The sequence below is a fragment of the Sebastes fasciatus genome, chromosome 15 (genome assembly GCF_043250625.1).
Source record: "Sebastes fasciatus isolate fSebFas1 chromosome 15, fSebFas1.pri, whole genome shotgun sequence".
Classification (NCBI taxonomy): Eukaryota; Metazoa; Chordata; class Actinopteri; order Perciformes; family Sebastidae; genus Sebastes; species Sebastes fasciatus.
In genome coordinates this window covers 19,117,276-19,136,054 of record NC_133809.1, presented here as the reverse complement: position 1 = coordinate 19,136,054, position 18,779 = coordinate 19,117,276, and the positions used below count along the sequence as shown (strand labels likewise).

At 39.8% G+C, this 18,779-nt stretch overlaps 1 protein-coding gene and 1 long non-coding RNA gene across 4 annotated transcripts in view; one reads left to right on the top strand and one right to left on the bottom strand.

Moving 5' to 3' along the window:
- LOC141783441 (regulator of G-protein signaling 6-like) overlaps positions 1-14,802 on the top strand; it is a 52,777-nt gene extending 37,975 nt beyond the window's left edge. The window contains exons 5-18 of one of the 3 annotated variants that reach the window (XM_074660750.1): positions 61-111; positions 225-331; positions 1,674-1,725; positions 2,221-2,285; positions 4,119-4,195; positions 4,978-5,059; positions 5,418-5,492; positions 6,729-6,830; positions 6,974-7,146; positions 7,433-7,558; positions 8,260-8,446; positions 9,172-9,261; positions 12,287-12,343; positions 12,602-14,802. In XM_074660750.1, coding sequence (XP_074516851.1) covers positions 61-111; positions 225-331; positions 1,674-1,725; positions 2,221-2,285; positions 4,119-4,195; positions 4,978-5,059; positions 5,418-5,492; positions 6,729-6,830; positions 6,974-7,146; positions 7,433-7,558; positions 8,260-8,446; positions 9,172-9,261; positions 12,287-12,343; positions 12,602-12,652 — 1,295 coding nt within the window. In that variant the 3' untranslated portion in view covers positions 12,653-14,802. Of the gene's footprint in view, positions 1-60; positions 112-224; positions 332-1,673; positions 1,726-2,220; positions 2,286-4,118; positions 4,196-4,977; positions 5,060-5,417; positions 5,493-6,728; positions 6,831-6,973; positions 7,147-7,432; positions 7,559-8,259; positions 8,447-9,171; positions 9,262-12,283; positions 12,344-12,601 lie in introns of all 3 variants that reach the window. The other 2 variants (XM_074660749.1, XM_074660751.1) reach the window with 2 other exon arrangements.
- LOC141783442 (uncharacterized) lies at positions 8,348-17,675 on the bottom strand. The gene is made up of 3 exons (XR_012597273.1): positions 17,344-17,675; positions 12,595-12,849; positions 8,348-8,487 (listed from the first exon to the last, which is right to left on the bottom strand). It is a non-coding gene; the product is annotated as an uncharacterized LOC141783442 (long non-coding RNA).
- Between the last annotated feature and the right edge of the window lie 1,104 nt (positions 17,676-18,779).

Sequence of the window (18,779 nt, the reverse complement as noted above, 5' to 3'; positions counted from 1 at the left end):
CTATTGTACATGTAGAACTGTGAACGCCACTTCTAACCAATGTCCTTCTCTGAATGCCAGGGGCGGACATTGTTCAGTGGCTGATGAAAAACCTCTCCATTGAGGATCCAGGTAAGCCTGCTGGGAAATCTGTCATTACATGTAAGCACAATAGAGCTCAATTGAAGAGGAAGGCAATTTGAAATCACCCCTCCCATCTGTTGGGTCTTCTCTTATGTCAACAGCTGAAGCCATCCACCTTGGGAGTCTGGTCGCTGCCCATGGCTACATCTTCCCCATCTCTGACCATGTCCTGACACTTAAAGATGATGGAACCCTTTACCGCTTTCAGGTAACAGACCATCGGAGTATCCTTGATATGTGTTGGGAGGCCAAGAATAATGAGATGTAGTTCATCATAGGGATATGTTTATTGCATGATGCTAATGAGAGCAATCCTCGCTAAGCCTATTACTCACCACACCAAGGTCGATACTGTATATCCCTGCTGGACGCTGCGTCAGAGCAGGAGGTGGGCCGCAGAACAAGGCCTTCGGGCCAGCCGTGCAGCTTGTTAGAGGGGTGTTTTTTTCTTCGCTCAGTCTGATCCAGCATGAACCTTGACAGGTCCCTCTGATGGCTAACGGGCTCCATGATGACTCATTACTGTGACTGGGCCATTAGCATCTTAATCCTGGCCACCTACACTCGGCAGGCTCCCCTATGGGAAAGCACCGAGCCGGCTGCACGCTGGCTCTGCACTTTTTCATTGTCACCAGCCGCCCCCACCTCCCCCACCTCTGCTCCTCCCACTCAATCTACCTCTGAATGCATTTATCTTCACCTCTATTGCTCAAGATTAAAAGCCATTATTGTGCCTGCGCAGGGAGGGCAGCGTGTGTCACACTCGCTCATTCAGCGAGAGCTAAAAATATTCCCTCTGATGTTGTCGTGATGCAACAAGCCCACGTCATCAGAACATGTAAAAAAGACATTTGAAATGCATTGGCCAGTCTCCATAGCTGTGCTGTAAGGCATAGTGACAGGGGATTTTTTTTAGTCTGCTAGTCTATAAATAGATGCTATTCTGGTAGAAGACCCAGATTTAATGACAACTGTCTTATGTTTGTCACAAATTAGCTTTTTTTGTGCATTCAGGGAAGTCTTATAGCTCAACTTTATCCTCTCTGATGTTTACAATGCTATTAAGAGCATGCACGTTAACCTTTTTGTTCATTACACTCAAACAAGCGCATACATCAGTGTTAGCCTTTTGCTCTTAGGCTAATCGCCGCTATGAGTAATAGTGGGAATGAAATATGTGGTTTGAGTACCACCAACTTCTAATTCTGTCCCGTTATTAAGAATGCATGATAGATGTGAGTGATCCATTATTAATGGACTTGGGAATGAACTTTGAATGTGTAATATCAGTTGCAATGGACAATTAAATATGGATAGAGAGAATATAGCTACCATCGCTCCCCAGATAGTTATGTGCAGCACACGGACGTCAAGGATCATCATGAAGCAATGAGTCGTCTTTTGACTTTGCGTGGAAGTGCGGAGGGAGCGTGGGTGGTGGGAGAAATGAGATTCCAGCATACACACTGGAGAATATTACTGTTTATCTAGACACAATTTAATTCTGGTTATTTGAGTAAATAAACATACTCTGTTTCTGTTTTCATCAGTCTCCATACTTCTGGCCTTCAAACTGTTGGGAGCCGGAGAACACAGACTATGGTGAGTCACTTACACTCTCAATTTTTTGCCTCTTTCTCCAAACCAGTAAGATCTCGCTAATGCCTTCAGCTGTCTCTGAAACACAACTCACACTGCAGATCTGTTGTTGACACTCACTGAGTATTGATCCACATGAGCCATTCTCTGTAATGTATCTGGCCCGGAGGAGCCCCGACGACGGAGAATCCCGTGGGATAAGATTTGCCAAACAAAATAAAGGGGCAGTCGCTGATGTGACCGCATCTCCGGCTCTCTGCATGGCATTTACTTGAAGCTTGTTATTTCAGAAGAAAACACATCGCCTGCCTGCTCCAGCAAAACATTCATTAGTGTTGGTTCACACAGCTGAGACCTCAGTCAAAAAAAAAAAAAAAAAGAGCACCATCCATTGGAGATATTCCTTTTTTTATTTTGTAGTTACAAAGCAGACAACCCATCTGACTAACTCTATTACCCTCTTCATGTCTCACTCTTTCTCCCTTTCCCCACCTCCAGCCATTTACCTGTGCAAGCGCACCATGCAGAATAAGGCCAGGCTTGAGCTAGCTGACTATGAGGCTGTAAGTACACCGTCATTTTTGGTTTGGCGATTCAGTTCAGTGCTATCATTGTGCATGGACCATAATATGATGACACTCTGAATTTCCTGTTTTCTTTCACATCAGTGAAAAACAAAAGAGCTGTAGCGCGGCGTCCTCTGGGGCCTTGAAATGCCAGAATCCATTCATGCCGGCATAAATCCATTATCGAATTACAGACTTTTATACAAATCTGTCAAAGGGCATTTTTTCTTTTTCAGGAGCACCACTTGGCAGACCACAATGCAGTCATTTACTGGCCCCAAATATAAATACCTATAGGCCTAGTTGGCATCAGCAGATCAATACAGTATCGAGAGGGGCATTACTGCAGTGCTATTATACAATAGCAATCCACTGCACTTCTATATTCTAAATTACTCTGCAACTATTGTCCAGTAGATTTCCCTTCGCTCCTATTCAGGTCACTTTATACCTCCAGGCCTCATCGCTCTCACTGTTAACATGCCTGCTAGTTGGCACTCACATTTGTTTTCTCTTGGTTGTAATGAGGTCATGTACTGTATCTTTGACAGATGCTTGTTTGAGTGGTGTTATTAAGGACGCACAATTTGGTATGCAGCTGTGATATGGGTACATTATGGCGTTTTGAAAGAGCTAGTTATTTCTTTTCCTCAAGCAAAATGTAACATGCGAAGAGTTGCACTCGGCAAAGTCATGAGTTTGTGGTATGAGTTGCGACCTTTGTCAGTTATCATCTGCTGTGTCTCACATCAGAGATGATATATTCGGGTTTTTTCTAATTCAGTTTTAAATCTAGAATGAAGATCCTGGCATCATATGAAACTAGAAACCCTAAGTAGTCCATTGGTATCAACCATGTCATACTAGCTTGTCGGGAAGGAGGTTCAAATTAATAAACTTTCAAAGGGGTCCCTTGACCTCTGACCTCAAGGTATGAATAGAAATGGGTTCTATGGGTACCCACGAGTCTCCCCCTTACAGACATGCCCACTTTATGATAATCACATGCAGTTTTGAGCAAGTCATAGTCAAGTCAGCACACTGACTTGGGCTTGAGTTTGCCACATTATGATTTGGGCATATTTAAATATAAATGCAGTACCTGTGAGGGTTTCCGGACAATATTTGTCATTATTTTGTGTTAATTGATTGTCATTAATAAATACATACATAAAGCAGCATATTTGTTGATATCCCATGTTGATAAGAGTATTAAATATTTGACAAATCTCCCTTTAAGGTACATTTTGAATAGATACAGATTGATTTGAAAGCCCTACTAAAAATGCAAATGCAAGTACATAACCCCCCTTAAATTCACAATTTTGTTTTTTATCTTTGTATTTTGTACGGATTAAACTAATGAGATATAACATGTTAGTTAGTTAGTGAGCTATAGCGGTGTTGGAGGTGGGTTTTCTTACCTTTGGACAGAGCCGGTTAGCTGTTCCCCATTTCCAGTCTTTGTGCTAAGCTAAGATTGTGGCTGTTTGTGGTTATTTAACGTACAGATGTGAGAGTGGTTTCAATCTTCTCATTTAACACTCGGGATGAAAACGACAAAAAACATACCAAAATGTGCGCTGATTCATTCAGTGATTGTGTATACCAAAAGCAGTGCCTATGAGTGAAACTCCAAAGAGTGTGTGGTATCAGCAGCTCAGTAATTTGTTCAGGGACACGTTAGTGAGAGGTCGCCTCATCTGAGCAACAGTAATCCAAAGTTCTGGCAGCTGTGGCCATCACGGCGAATGGATAATGTGATCATCTAAAGGCCTTGAATTAAAAAAAAACTTCTCCGCTAACGTCGCGCCTGGTTTGTTCCACCAGGAAAACCTCGCCCGGCTGCAGAGGGCCTTCGCCAGGAAGTGGGAATTTATCTTCATGCAAGCAGAGGCTCAAGTCAAGTGAGTACATGAGTGTACATGTGAGTCAGAACATGTCACATGTTGACATCAGAGTCATGCTAACGTGACACACAGCAGGAAATGTTTATACATCCATATTAACCTTATACAGTATGTATAATACAGGGTTTTTCCCCCAAGGAAGAGAAAATGCTTCAGTGTGCAGTGTCAGTTGGGCCAATGCTTTTCTCATTAACGATGCTCTGTTTACATGCCCTGCTTTGACTGCAGGGTTCCATGCATTAAATACAGCAAGCATCCCCCTATGGAATTAAACAAACACAATCCTCCCTAACGTCTAGCTCTTCGTAACACTTCCATCTGGTGGCTTGCATGTGTAAGCACACCACTAATATGTCATGCATCGTTTTAGTGAGGAAAAATCTCTTGTCTATAAAAATCTTTAAAGTTGCCATTGTTTATCGGCCACGTTTTTTTTACAAGTGGGGGTGATATGGAAAGCAATAATTCTTCTTACAACTGGGGAGTAAACAATACCTAGCGAGGGCCGATCAGTAAATGTCAGTTATGCAAGAGCTCGGCCCCACCAGCGGCAAAACCTGGCATCGCTTGGTGAGGCGAGCAGACAGGTTAAGACCTACACTCTTCAGCTTTTTGCTCCCAACTCTGCCCTGTAAGTGGTATTAACAAATATGTGGCTTAGTGTGTGTTTGAGAGTGTGTGACTTAATTATGGGGCCTGATTTATTGTGTTTGGCCTGATATTTCAGAGGTATATGTGTTCTATATATACTGTAAGTGGCCTGTTTCCTCTGTTGACAGGATTGACAGGAAGAAGGACAAGGCAGAGAGGAAGATCCTGGATAGCCAGGAGAGGGCATTCTGGGACGTCCATCGGCCAGTGGTGAGTTAGGGACGAAAGGAAAGGAGGGTCAGATGCTGCAACAGTGTAAAAATGGAAATGAACAATGTAGAAAGAAAGCAAAGAGGGAGTTATGTGGGTAGACAATTTTAGCATTAAAAGCCTGAAAACAGCAGATTCAGCTGCAAACACTGTTCAGCCGAGAGCCCCGGTTTGTTATTGGTAGCAGAATCAGATTTGGTGGCAGTCACTTTGCATACAAGCCTTTTGTGAGCGTGGCATTGCTGAATAGAGGAACAGCATCATATTGTGTGAGGAGAGACAGGCGCAGACAATGCATGCTGGAGAAACACTGTTATCTGACCCCGAAACGCGCTCTGTCTCCCGTCCCCTCCCACAGCCAGGCTGTGTCAACACTACAGAGATGGACATCCGCAAGTGCCGAAGAGAGAGGAACCCACACAGAGTAAAAAAGGTGAGGAGAGAAGAGAAGATGAAAAGTTAGCTTTCCAAACCGTAATGTAATTATCATCTCAACACTGGTATGGTGGTTGACATCAGTAGTTTAGAAATACCAAGGTCCAGCACCACCTCACCACTCCTGACTGTTTTTGACTACCCACCAAAATGTTTAATTCGATTGTTTTATTAATTTAACCACTCAATTACATTTTCTGTAAATTGTATATCCCTAAATGCTTCAAAGCCTTTTTCAGTGTTTTATGTATATATACATACATGTGTGTGTATATATATATATATATATATACACACATAAATATATTCACACAAATGTATAAATATATATACATATATATTTATGTGTATGTATATATGTATATACTGTATATATATATATATATATACACTGATCAGCCATAACATTAAGACCACTGACAGTTGAAGTGAATAACATGGATTATTTCGTTACAATGGCACCTGGCAGTGGGTGGGATATATTAGGCAGCAAGCGAACATTTTGAACTTTGGACTTTGTGTTGGAAGCAGAAGAAATAGGCCAGCGTAAGGATGTGAGCGACTTTGACAAGGGCCAAATAGTGCTGGCTAGACGACTGGGTCAGAGCATCTCCAGAACTGCAGCTCTTGTGGGATGTTCCCGGTCTGCAGTGGTCAGGACCTACCAGAAGTGTCCATGCTGACCTAATGTTATGGCTGATATATTGTATATACAAACATATATATATATACATAAAAATATGTGTATATACTGTATATATATGTGTATATATATGTGTGTGTGTGTGTGTGTGTATATATATATGTATATAAAATAGTTTTATTGTTTAGTTAAGTATTTATTTTATAATATACAGTATATAAAACATAGAATTATTTACAGAACATATTTAAATACTAATTGAATTTTCCCAAGAGGGATTAATAAAGTACTTCTAATTTTTACAAAAGTATAAACATTTGTGTGTAAAAGCAATCTAAAGCTCTAAAGATTCAACATATTCTAAAAATTCAAACCCACCATGTGTAATCTGTGTGTAGTTGTAAAACAAAGTCTTCTTCAGATCATTTAAACCTCCTGATTCCCAGACACAATACTGAGGCCATGATGACACCAATGGTAGCTACAGTACTAGTCCCACAACTATTACCTGACATTCATCAATCTACAATATCGATGCCCCTGATCTGTAATCGTTTATCAAAACAACATGTCTCCTCTCGTCTCCTCCAGTCGGTCTATGGGGTTCCAGATGACAGCCAGAGCCAGCCGAGTCCCGTCCACATCAGCTCCCAGCCGACCAGGAAGCCCACCAAAGAGGACGTTCAGAAGGAGGTAACTCATAGTGTGACAGTCTTCTCCATAGGTCATTACCACCAGTCTGCCTCACCCATCCATCATAACGACAGTCGGGGACGCAGACTGATGAGCTGTTACCTTATTTAGCTTCCTCATTATTCTCTCTCCCTCTCCGTCAGATTTCCTTCTTGAACATCCAACTGGACAGACACTGTATGAAGGTTTCCAAAGTGGCCGACAGTCTGATGACCTACACGGAGCAGTTCATCGAATATGACCCCTTTGTGTCGGCCACAGAGCCTTCCAACCCCTGGATCGGTGATGACACTTCCTTCTGGGACTTGGAGACAAGGTGAGGCTGTTGGGGCCACGTTGGGGACGCAGGCTGAGAGTTCACAGGAGGCTGATGATGCTTTAAACCAACACAGAGGTCAGGTGAAGCGTAGCGGTCTCGGTGATGATGAACTTAGAAGTGATCTGTCTGTTTCTATCTCGTCTCAAATGAGAACTAATGCTGGCATTCCCAAAGGTTTACTGTGTTCTGACATTCTGGCCTCTGCTCTCTGTACACCGCGAGGAAAAATGACCTATTTCTTTTTTTTTTGCTTTTCTTTTCTAATCTGTTTTATTCTGAGCAGTCGTGACCCCAGCCAGCAGCGTGTGAAGAAATGGGGCTTCTCTCTGGAGGAGGCACTGAAAGATCCGGCAGGACGAGACCAGTTCCTGAAGTTCCTCGAGTCAGAGTTCAGCTCAGAGAACCTGCGGTGAGTCTGACGTTGTACCTGATGCCTTTCTTAGAGCGACTATAATCAATATTTTTATATTAACAATGGATCACTCCTGATGATGCAGTTGTTGTGGATACGATAACTAGACAATATGATCTAATTCGATTTGAGGCATCTTTCTGCACAGAGACTAAGGTTTTTATTATAACTACTACAACTCCTTAATACTTTAAAATAGATGCTATTAATACCATGCAGTGGTGAAAAGTACATTTAATCAAGTAGCCTACAGTTTTGAGGTACTTTCTGCTACTTTATACTTCTACTCCACTACATTTCACTGGTAAAAAATGTGCTCTTCTACTGTACAATGTACAATGTTAAAATGCTGTTTACCTCTTTGCATCATGCAGCATTAATAATATAATACTGAGTAGTAATAAAAAATAGCTTCACTACTGCTGACATACTAAATGTATGCAAGTAAAGATTTGAATGGTGCATTTTTAAATTGTAGTATTGCTATTTTTATGTAATTAGAGTGAATACTTCTTCCACCATTAAGTCGTAACAAGTGTGTTAACATATGATAGAAATAATTTATTCAGATATCACATTAAATGGCATCATCAGCATAAGAGTGAATGTAACAAAACAGGCAGCTGAACAATTTTTGTATACACAGAATCTTTTATTTTGGAGAAGTTGTTATTGATTTAGATGCGATGCTGTTGTAGGTTCTGGTTAGCAGTGCAGGATCTGAAGCGGCGGCCGCTCCAGGAAGTGTCCTCCAGGGCGCAGGAGATCTGGCAGGAGTTTCTGGCCGAGGGCGCGCCGAGCTCCATCAACCTGGACTCTCACAGCTACGAGCGCACCAGCCAGAACCTCAAAGACCCCGGACGATACAGCTACGAGGATGCTCAGGTGGACTCTGTTGTTTCTCACTCATGGATCAATTCACATGGCTATACATGTTCACGCACGCATGAGCACACACTCACACAGGTCTGAATAAACACCAGACACTAGACTGCTAACACACCTGAACACATTGATACAACCCAATACTTCTCTAGTGCTACATAGAAAGTGATTTAGTGGTACATAAAGACAAAGTAACAAATTTATATTTTTATATATGTATAAGCTCTATTTACCCTCCACTACATCCCTGTTTATAACACACACACTACAGCCATTTATTTCCTCTCCCATCCACTCGCCCACAGAAACACTGAACCCTTCCACCCCACTCATGTTACACAAGTGAATGAGTGAGAGGGCACGGAGGAACTGAAAAGCGAGAGGAGAGAATGACGGACTGTGTTTGTGCCAGAGCCTAATGAGGCGAGTAATGCCATGAATAGGTTGTTCGGTCGGTTCACCATGGATTCCTTTGGTTTAAAGTGGGTTGGTGAAGTGTGACGTGGAACGCCTCTCACTGGCAGGATATTACTCAGCTGTGTCTCACAGGACTATGGCGTTCAAGTCAGCACGCTCGGTTTGCATCACAGAGTCCGAATCACACATGCATGCATGGCATTACCATAATCAGACCTCCTTTATTACTCTGCACTCTTTACTTTTACTTTTCACTCACTTTTCTCCCAGGCCAACACACACTCATCCGTTTTTTCTTTCTATTGCAGGAGCACATATTCAAGCTAATGAAAAGTGACAGCTATGCACGCTTTTTGCGATCCAACATCTACCAAGACCTCCTGTTAGCCAGAAAGAAGGTGAGCTGTACTCTCTGACCCCTATGTCACCTTTTCTTTTTACACAAGCTTGTCACTTATTGCATTTTTCATATTGGTTTGATTTACTTTTTATGATTTAAAAGACATTCCAGGTTCATATCTATTGTATATAAGTAGTCAGTAATTAGATATGGGGCCCAATTATATCGCACAAGTGCTATGCTTTTTTTTGGTTCATATATGTGCAGCAGCACAAAGTGCAAAAGGGCTTGGTAAAATAGATCAGAGGTGTGGTCACATCACTGGTTTCATCGCTCTGAAACAGCTGTGCCAATCGCAGTGAAGCTTTTCATACAGTAGAACAACCGATACTGATATAAATATATAGATATAAGGCTGTCGTGGTGAATGAATTTCCCCTGCTCAAAAGCACAATATGCGGTATTATTGCCATTTTTTTTATTGCAAATTACTTAATTTATCCAGATTGTAGTGTTATATAAATAATCTTTATGGTTAGTCTATTATTAATTATATTGTTGCTTTTTAAATGACAAAGCCAACACAGTTTTAAAACTAATTAAATACTTGATTATTGTAAAGTGCAGAACATTGAAGGGCAATGAGCCGCAAAGTTTTTTTCAGCTGAGACGCTCTGGTTGCTATGATCCTTAATACAGCACAGCAGTACAGTAGGCCCAATTATGGCACGTGTCAGAAGGTGTGTGGTCTGAAACACATTGGAAATAAAATACACATCAGATTAGTGATAATTACCAACCTTTAACTAGGCTTTGCTTATAATTTGAACACTAACAGCAATAATCAAACTAGCAGACCTATAATAGAATATTACTATCAATAGGCATACTAACACTCAATATCAATATCAGAGTTTCTTAGGAGCGACTGCTGCAATTAACAACTACACAATATAATATCCATGAACAGAAACATGATTACAGACTGTATTAAATAAAACGGAGCCTAATTTACACATGATAACTCTGTTAACTCCTTGAGAGTTTATCAATTAACTCAGAGGAATGTACATAGTCAGAAACAAGTCCGTTCTCAGGCTCAATATTACCATGAGAACATATGACTTACTAGTCAGACATTCACGCACACAGGAAAAGGCAAAGAAACATGCTGGATAACCAAAGGAAAAGTCATGCAGCGAGGTCTGCTCAACCGATATTGGACTTTATTATATTGCCATTCCCTGTGGTTGGCTTGTCAATAGCTCGATATGGCAATATTGCGGTTATTGTGACAGCCCTATATACTGTAGATATAGATCTACTGACTGGGAAGTGTTTAATAAAATTGTATTTACGATTGTCTATTCTCTGCTCGCGCTGGTTGTTTTGCCGCCACAAAAATACGGCCCTTATGTAACTAAGTACATGTATTTAAGTCAAATTTTGAGGTATTTGTACTTGAGCATTTCCATTTTATATACTTTATACTTCTACATCCATTTTGGAGGCTTGTACTTTTCACTTTTACCTGTAACAGTATTTCTACACTGTGGTATTGATGCTTATATTAGAGTAAAAGATCTGAATGCTTCCACCACTAGTTAGTGATCATCTTATAATATACATAGGAAAAGTAATTCAAATAACTCAAGGTTTAGGACTTGCACTTTAAGGTAATCTGATCACACTTACATGCTACAAAGATGGGCCGTTTTAATGCCATTTGGCAGCTCTTAACAAGGTCTGGCATTCTACAGTTTGATACCGTCATGAGACTAACAGAGCCCTAAAAAGGCAAAACAACTGTTCCCAAGATGCAGGTGCAAGAAAACTGCTAAATTATGTAAAATGTCTATGGAACAGTCTCGGAAAAACATGACATCATATGCCAAACAGCAGCAAACTGCTGTGTAAAAGAGGTCATGCTGTAAATAGAAAATAAGCAACATACAGCACATAGATACGACATAAGAGTACAGTGCATAAGTGGTTGACAGATGCAGCCTAATGCTGTAGCAGTGATTTTGTTAGCTTCATGTTCTATATGTTATCAGTGTAATTTTTAAACTTGCACAATTAAAGGGACTATTTGTAACTTTCAGAAATGCTTCTTAACAGCGACACCTGCGGCCGTGAAATCAACGAAAGTCAGCGTCGGGCTCGCGCTTGCTCGCTCTAAATATACCTGAACGAGCATCGCTCAACACAGTGAGGCGACACACGTCAGCTAAAACCACAATATCACTCTATATTTCAGCTGCTTGGCAGTAATGTTAGCTGACCAGACGAAGGTCTCTCCATGAACATGATTTAGATCTGATCCTAGTGTTGGCTTTTCCTGCCTGAGTGCAGGCTGAGGCAGCGGGGCTCTGCAGCATGTCTCCCTGCTCTCTCCGCCCGCAGCCGGAGAGAGCAGAGGAGACACCGGCACCCGGTCGGTAACAAGAAGACAACGTAACTCTCTGCACAGCGCCATCACTTCACAAGACACGGAAAGCCTCTGTTGGTCTGGAGGAGCTGCAGCAGTTATTTCTGCACAAACGTCCCCTGTACATTCACTAGATATTCTCAGAGCTAAACTAACTCTTCTGCAGTGTGGAGTGAGCGCGCGTTCACGTCTAGAGGTGGAGCGAGTACGCGAGAAGTCTGAGTGAAGGCGAGCAGGCAGAGGAGGAGGGTACAGCGGCTACACGTGAACGCGCATATGTGAGCGCGCATGTGTGCTGACCCGCTACATTTATACGCTTACAAAGTTACAAACAGTCCCTTTAAATAGTCATACAGCTGTTACTGTGTAATATGGAGCTTTTCAGCAAATCACAGCTGCCTCTGTTCATGCTGGCCTTTCTGCCCTTTTCCGTTTGGACACTGCTCCTTGTGCTGGCCTGTCACTGACCCCAATCCATTTCCTAAAAGCAACTCCCACCTTATCCTCGGCCCTCATTTTTGCAATGCTTGGCCCCTTTTTTCCTCACTAATTACATCACCTCCCTGACCCCCCCACCCCCACCCCACCCCACCCCCCCCGTCAACACCTGACCCGAACACTCACCCTGCTTCCCCCCCTCCCAAAACAGCAGCCAGCAGACACTGAACAGGGCCGCCGCACCTCCTTGGAGAAGTTCACCCGCAGTGTGGTAAGTCATTTGGAGCTGGGGCTGTTCATATCACAAACCACACTGGCTGGCTCACTATCAGTGGCTTTTGCAATTATAACCATAATACACTCTATTATGGCTACCTGTAATAAGATGTGTATAAAGATCACATGCTAGTCACATGAATGGTTGCAACCAAGCATTTAAGAATAAAAAAAGCACGTTGGTAGAGATTTTTTGTGACTTATAAAAGTACTTTCGTCTCAGTCTGTGTTTTCATTTTAATTTACCTTCTAGGGCAAGTCGTTGACGGGAAAGCGCCTGACAGGCCTGATGCAGTCATCCTGACACAGCCTGTGCTGGAGGGGCACAGCCAGACCCTGTTGGAGGGGTGACCGCCACACAGGGGCCGGGGTGGGGGCATGGACAGTGGAGCCGGGCTGGACAGGGCTGCTGTGGAGGCTCTCACACACTGCTCCGAGGACTGCTGCCATTCTGGTAGTGCAGCACTGGGCCCGCCAGGGTGAACGCCCCACACGGAACCACTGAGGGAAAAGACAGACAATGCTGACAAGGGAAACCTCAGCCAACGCACCACATGGCATGCAGCATACGGTATAAGCACATTCAGACTAGGGCTGCCCTCTTTTGATCACTCAGTCGGCAAACTAGTCGTTAGACTCTTTGTCGACTGAGCTGATCAGTTAATATTGTTTAATTTGTTTCATATATGTGTTTATTGGATATTAAAAGCACATCTGTGGTTTCACAACAATATTCTTTGATTGAAAACTACATTTAAAAGCTATTTGCCACAGCATTTGCAATGAATTGACTAGTTGTCCTAAAACAGCTGGGGCCAAAGAGGTCAAAGAGGCACATCAACACAAACCTACAGTATTTTTGCATATGTCTCACAAGGCAGCCAGCAATAACTAAAGTGTGTGACCACTTTTTTCTTTTTCTTTTTTTTAAATATATATCCTTTTTATATCCTTAAAATTTCTATTATATCTGTTCCTTATAAAGCACATATGTCAGTTAAATAGTCAACATAGTTTTGGCCGTATTCAAGAATACAAAGTTGTTTTATTGTTCTATTGTTTTAAGTTATATTTACAACAACATCTACAAAATAGACTTTTGAAGGTTAACTTTTCATGCTTCATTACATTCCAAAAATCTGGCATAAGGGCTTAATGTAGCATTCACACTGCACCGTTGCATGTTTCATCCAAATGTCTTTGTTGAAGATTTATTGTTTCTACAACAGTGCTTTGTAATGAGACTTATGACAAAGATTAATTTAATCCAGTTGGCAAATTGGTTCACTGAACTTCCAGCCTTCAAGTTCCAAACAGTTCAGGCTACAAATTAGTCAATTCCAAAAGTCTGTGTGAATAACTGCGAAGCGTAAAACACAGTGTCACAGTGATTTGAGCTTTTATCTAGTCACAGTTCTAGTGTGCACAGTCACTGCTTTTTTGGGCTCCTACTATAATGTAGTTTTTAAACGTTTCCAGTGCCATGGGTCCATCTAGTGGTGGTTAAATCACAGGACCAGCAACAGAGTGTTACAAGAAACTGCGTTCATATGGAAGGACATGATGATGTCAAACCTAGCTGTTCTCCGTTCATGGAGGTATTACAAGGCCTGCAGCCCAATACGGGATCATTTATGTTTTGTCGCTTTTTTTACTGCATGAATTTCATCTTTTGTTTTGTCAAAAGAATGAAACCTGCCCACTTTTGTTTGGCAAAATGTATGCCATTACTCTCCATCTAATAATCGTCATGTGCTTTAATGACTTTGGGAGCAATGGTGCATGTTAGTGGACCATAATGGAGTTTAGGGGAAGATGGTTTGGCTTTCCAAAGACGGCACACAGACGTGGAGCAACACTCCTCAGTGAACGGACATTAAAGCCCCGAAATGCAACTGGGAACAATAATTGACCCGTCATGGGCGCCGCACACTGAACGTTAAGGCCTCTGTGCTCCACTGTGGCTACAAACTTCTTTTACAGACGGAAAGCGCTTGGAATACGGAGATTTGAAGTCTCACAGCTCCCCCATGAGGCCAGTGACTGCTACAGTGACGGACTACACTGCTGAATGAGTGTAACTCCTATTGTTTTCTATTAGAGTTGTTGCAATGCACTGTACAGGTCATATTAATAATCATCATAAACCAATAACCTCTTGATTATAAGGTAGAGAGAGAGATGCTTAACTTGAGTCGATGTACCAAATGTTATTCTCAGCACAAACACAATGACACTATGTACAGGGTACATTGTAGATGTAAATTGGCTAAATTTCATTATCCAAAAGCACACTTTATTATAATATGGGCACATTACTATGCATGTAACATATTCAGGGCATTTTGTGCTTTTAGTTTCTCAATCAGCAAGATGACTAAGGGTGCTGTAAAACACTCAAGCACCTGCCATCTATTCATGGGTACCAAATAATAAAAAGAATCTGGACCTGTCTCCTCTGTGCCACTCTTTTGTTGGTGTTTGCGGTTCTGCATCATGAAACAAAAGCAGTCAAATGTCTTGTCTATTTGCATGTGTTTCTTAATTCACAATGCATTGAACTCTCAGCTGCCGTATTTGTTCTGCTTTTTTTTTTTCCAGACAGTTTTTCTTTATCCACTGCCACAAACTCACAATTTCAGTACTTGGTAGTATAGTAGTACTCCTCAGTAGCAGTAGTTATCTGCTTGCTTGAAATAACCTACTGAGGGTTAGCAGGTGGTCCATGCTAGCAGCTCTGTGAAGCTGTATGTATGAACCAAATGCTAACATGGTGATATTTAGCAAATAAAATGTTTACCATGTTCACAATCTTAGTTTAGCGTATTAGCATGCAAACATTTGCTAATTACCACTAAACACAAAGTACAGCCACCTGTTGATGACTCTAGAAGAAAAGTTAAATGATCATCAAAGTAATTTACTTGAATGTGTAATTTCATGGCAGTCCATCCTATAGTTGTTGAAATATTTTAGTTGTGATGGACTGAATGGCTAAAGGATGTTTGACCAGTTTTTAAAAGGGATGTAATTGAAAGTCATAAATTCATGGTAAAGTCATAGTATAGTATGTCATAACAATTTCATACCATAGCATGCCATAAAAATGTTTTACAAAAATGTCATAGTACAGTATGCCATAAAATAGTGTCGTAAGTAATTTCATGAAAAAGTCATAGTATAGTATGTCATGAAAAAAAATCCTAAAGAGGTCATTTTAAAATGTCATAGTATAGTATGTCATAAAAAGTCATAGTACAGTATGTCCAAAAGAATTTATAGTATAGTATCTGGAAACAAAAACACAAAAGTCATTAAAAGTAAAAAAAAACTAAAACTTTTTTTTCAACATACTATACTGACGTTTTTTTACATACTATGACTTTTTTTTCGACCTACTATACCATGACTTTTTTTCTGACATACTATACCATGACTTTTTTTCGACATAATATACTATGACTTTTTTTCGACATACTATACCATGACTTTTTTTTCGACATATACCATGACTTTTTTTTTGCGACATAGTATATGACTTTTTTTTCGACATACTACACTGACTTTTTTCTGACCTTTTTTCGATATACTGACTTTTTTTCAACACCAAACTGACTTTTTTTCGACATACTATACCATGACTTTTTTTCCACATACTATGACTTTTTCTTTACTTTTTTTGACATAATATTATACTATGACTTTTTTGTGACATTTTTTTGACATAAATACTATGACTTTTTTTCGACATAATATACTATGACTTTTTTTCGACGTAATATACTATGATTTTTTTCGTCCTACTATACCATGACTTTTTTTTCCAACATACTATATCATGACTTTTTTTCGTTATACTATGACTTTTTCTTTTTACTTTTTTTGACATACTATACTATGACTTTTTTGTGAAATTTTTTCGACATACTATACCATGACTTTTTTTCCGACATACTATACAATGACTTTTTTTCCGACATACTATACCATGACTTTTTTCCGACATACTATATGACTTTTTTTTGCGACATAGTATGACTTTTTTGCGACATACTATGATTTTTATTTTTTCGACATACTATACTATGACTTATTTTTCGACATACCATAGCATGAACATTTTTTGCGACAAAAAAATATATAAGTATGACTTTTTTTCGTTATACTATTACTTTTTTTTTTTTTACTTTTTTCGACATAATATACTATGACTTTTTCGACACACTATACTATGACTTGTTTTTAACTAGCCAAACTATGACTTTTTTAATATACTATACTAAGACCTTTTTTTCGACATACTATACTATGACTTTTTTCGACATACTATACTGACTTTTCTTTCGACATAGTATACCATAGCTCTCTCTAGATACTACACTGACTTTTTCATATAACAACAAAGTCATCAAAACTCATACTATAACATGCCATAAAAATGTCAAAGAAGTCAGTATGTCATAATAAAGTATTCAAAAAATCATAAAGTCATGGTAATACATAGTATAGCATGTCAAAAAAATCACAGTATAGTATGACATAAAAAAGTGACAAAAAATTTTTAAAAAAAAAATAGTATAGTACGACCTAAAAAAGTTGTAGTACAGTATAAAACAATGACCAAATTTCATGTTTTTCTTTCTTTCAAAAGGTATCAATTAAAGCAAGAGTATTATTTGCTCCTTGCGTCATTGATCAGCACTTGATATTTGTTTAAGTTGCTTTCTTTTTCAGCAAGTTCACACATCAACCCTTGAATTATCCTTTTTAAGTTGGCTGCTTTATTTTCAGAATTGATCTAAATCGTTTATTGTACGAAGCAATGCCTTTTCTTTAAGTGTCACAAATAAGTTTCTAACAGTGACAGCTCCTCATTGTTGCATTCATTTTACCCTTTGTTTTTTAACCACACAAAAAGTACAGATTTGGGTAAACACTGTTGCTTCTTCAAAACCTCTCACAGAGGAAGGTTTTGGACTTATTTTGTTGACCCACCGTGTGTTGTGCGCCTGGCTCCGGTGTAGATGGCGTGCTTCTTGGCTCTTCTTGTCCTTTCTCACCAAACAACTTGCCAAAAAGCCAAGTTTGCACTTTGCAGATATATCATTCGATTTACTTTCACACTATAACAAAAGTAGGTTAAATATTTTCAAATAAACATCACCAGCATGAACCTGACTCGGTCAAAATCCAGAGACCTCGCTGTGCGCCACACCTGAATCTAATTAGTCTAATTAGGCCTAAGACACAAAACATACTACCATGGCTCCCCACAGCGCCACCTGTTGGTCACCACTGAAATAGCTCCAAAATAGACTTTATTACCTACTTTATAATGACATTTATGGCTGACTTTTTTTTTACTTGCCAAACTATTAACTTTTTTAGATTTTTTTTTTACACATACTATACTATGACTTTTTCTTCGACATACTATACTATGACTTTTTCTTCGACATACTATACTATGACTTTTTTCGACAAACTACACTATACCATGTACTCTGCTTTTTTATTAGTTCTTTCGAAATACTATAACTTTTTAGACATACTATACTATGACTGTTTTATGACTTTTTTAGACATTTTTAAAATATTACTTTTTAATCATGATAAAATGTCATAAACAAAGTCGTATTATAGCATGTCATGAAAAAAATTCAGAAAAGGTCATATTATGGTATGCCTTGAAAATGTTATAAAAAGTGTCATAAAAAGTCACAGTATAGTATGTCATAAAAAATGAGGGTCTAATGAAAAGATATTTTCAAGTTGCATTATGGGAAATGCAGCATTCAACATTTTTGGAAGATTTGACCCATACTGGGACTAGAAGTCAGGATATCTCGGCCTCTGCTGCTTCAATTTTGATCACCCTTTTTAAAATCTGCCTCTTGCATTTACGTATACAGCGCCTTTCTAGTTTTCAGACAACTCAAAGCTCTTCACACTACATGTCAATATTCACACATTCATTCACTGATGCCATGCAAGGTGCCAACCAGCCCATCAGAATCTAATCTAAATACTAATTTACACACCGATGGCAATTTGGGTAAGTATCTTGCTCAAGGACACTTCAACATGTGGACTGGAGGAGCCGGGGATCGAACTGCCGACTTTCCGATTGGTGGATGACCCGCTCCAACTCTAAGCCACAGCTGCCCAAAAGTACAATACTAAATCGCTGGTGTACTCTTTAAGTTCCCTCGAAACAGACTATGTGAGGTGTATTAAACAAAATACTACATGAAGAAAACATAAATATTTTCGCCTAAAATTGTATCTCGCTTGTTAACGTATCTTATAATTAATTCCTCCTATTAGAGATATTAAGATTAAGATATTATCCTATCTTTAAATGTTATTATACTGCAACTCTGTGATGAAGCGATGTGATACATTTAATAGGAAACCTGCTCCTATAGCAG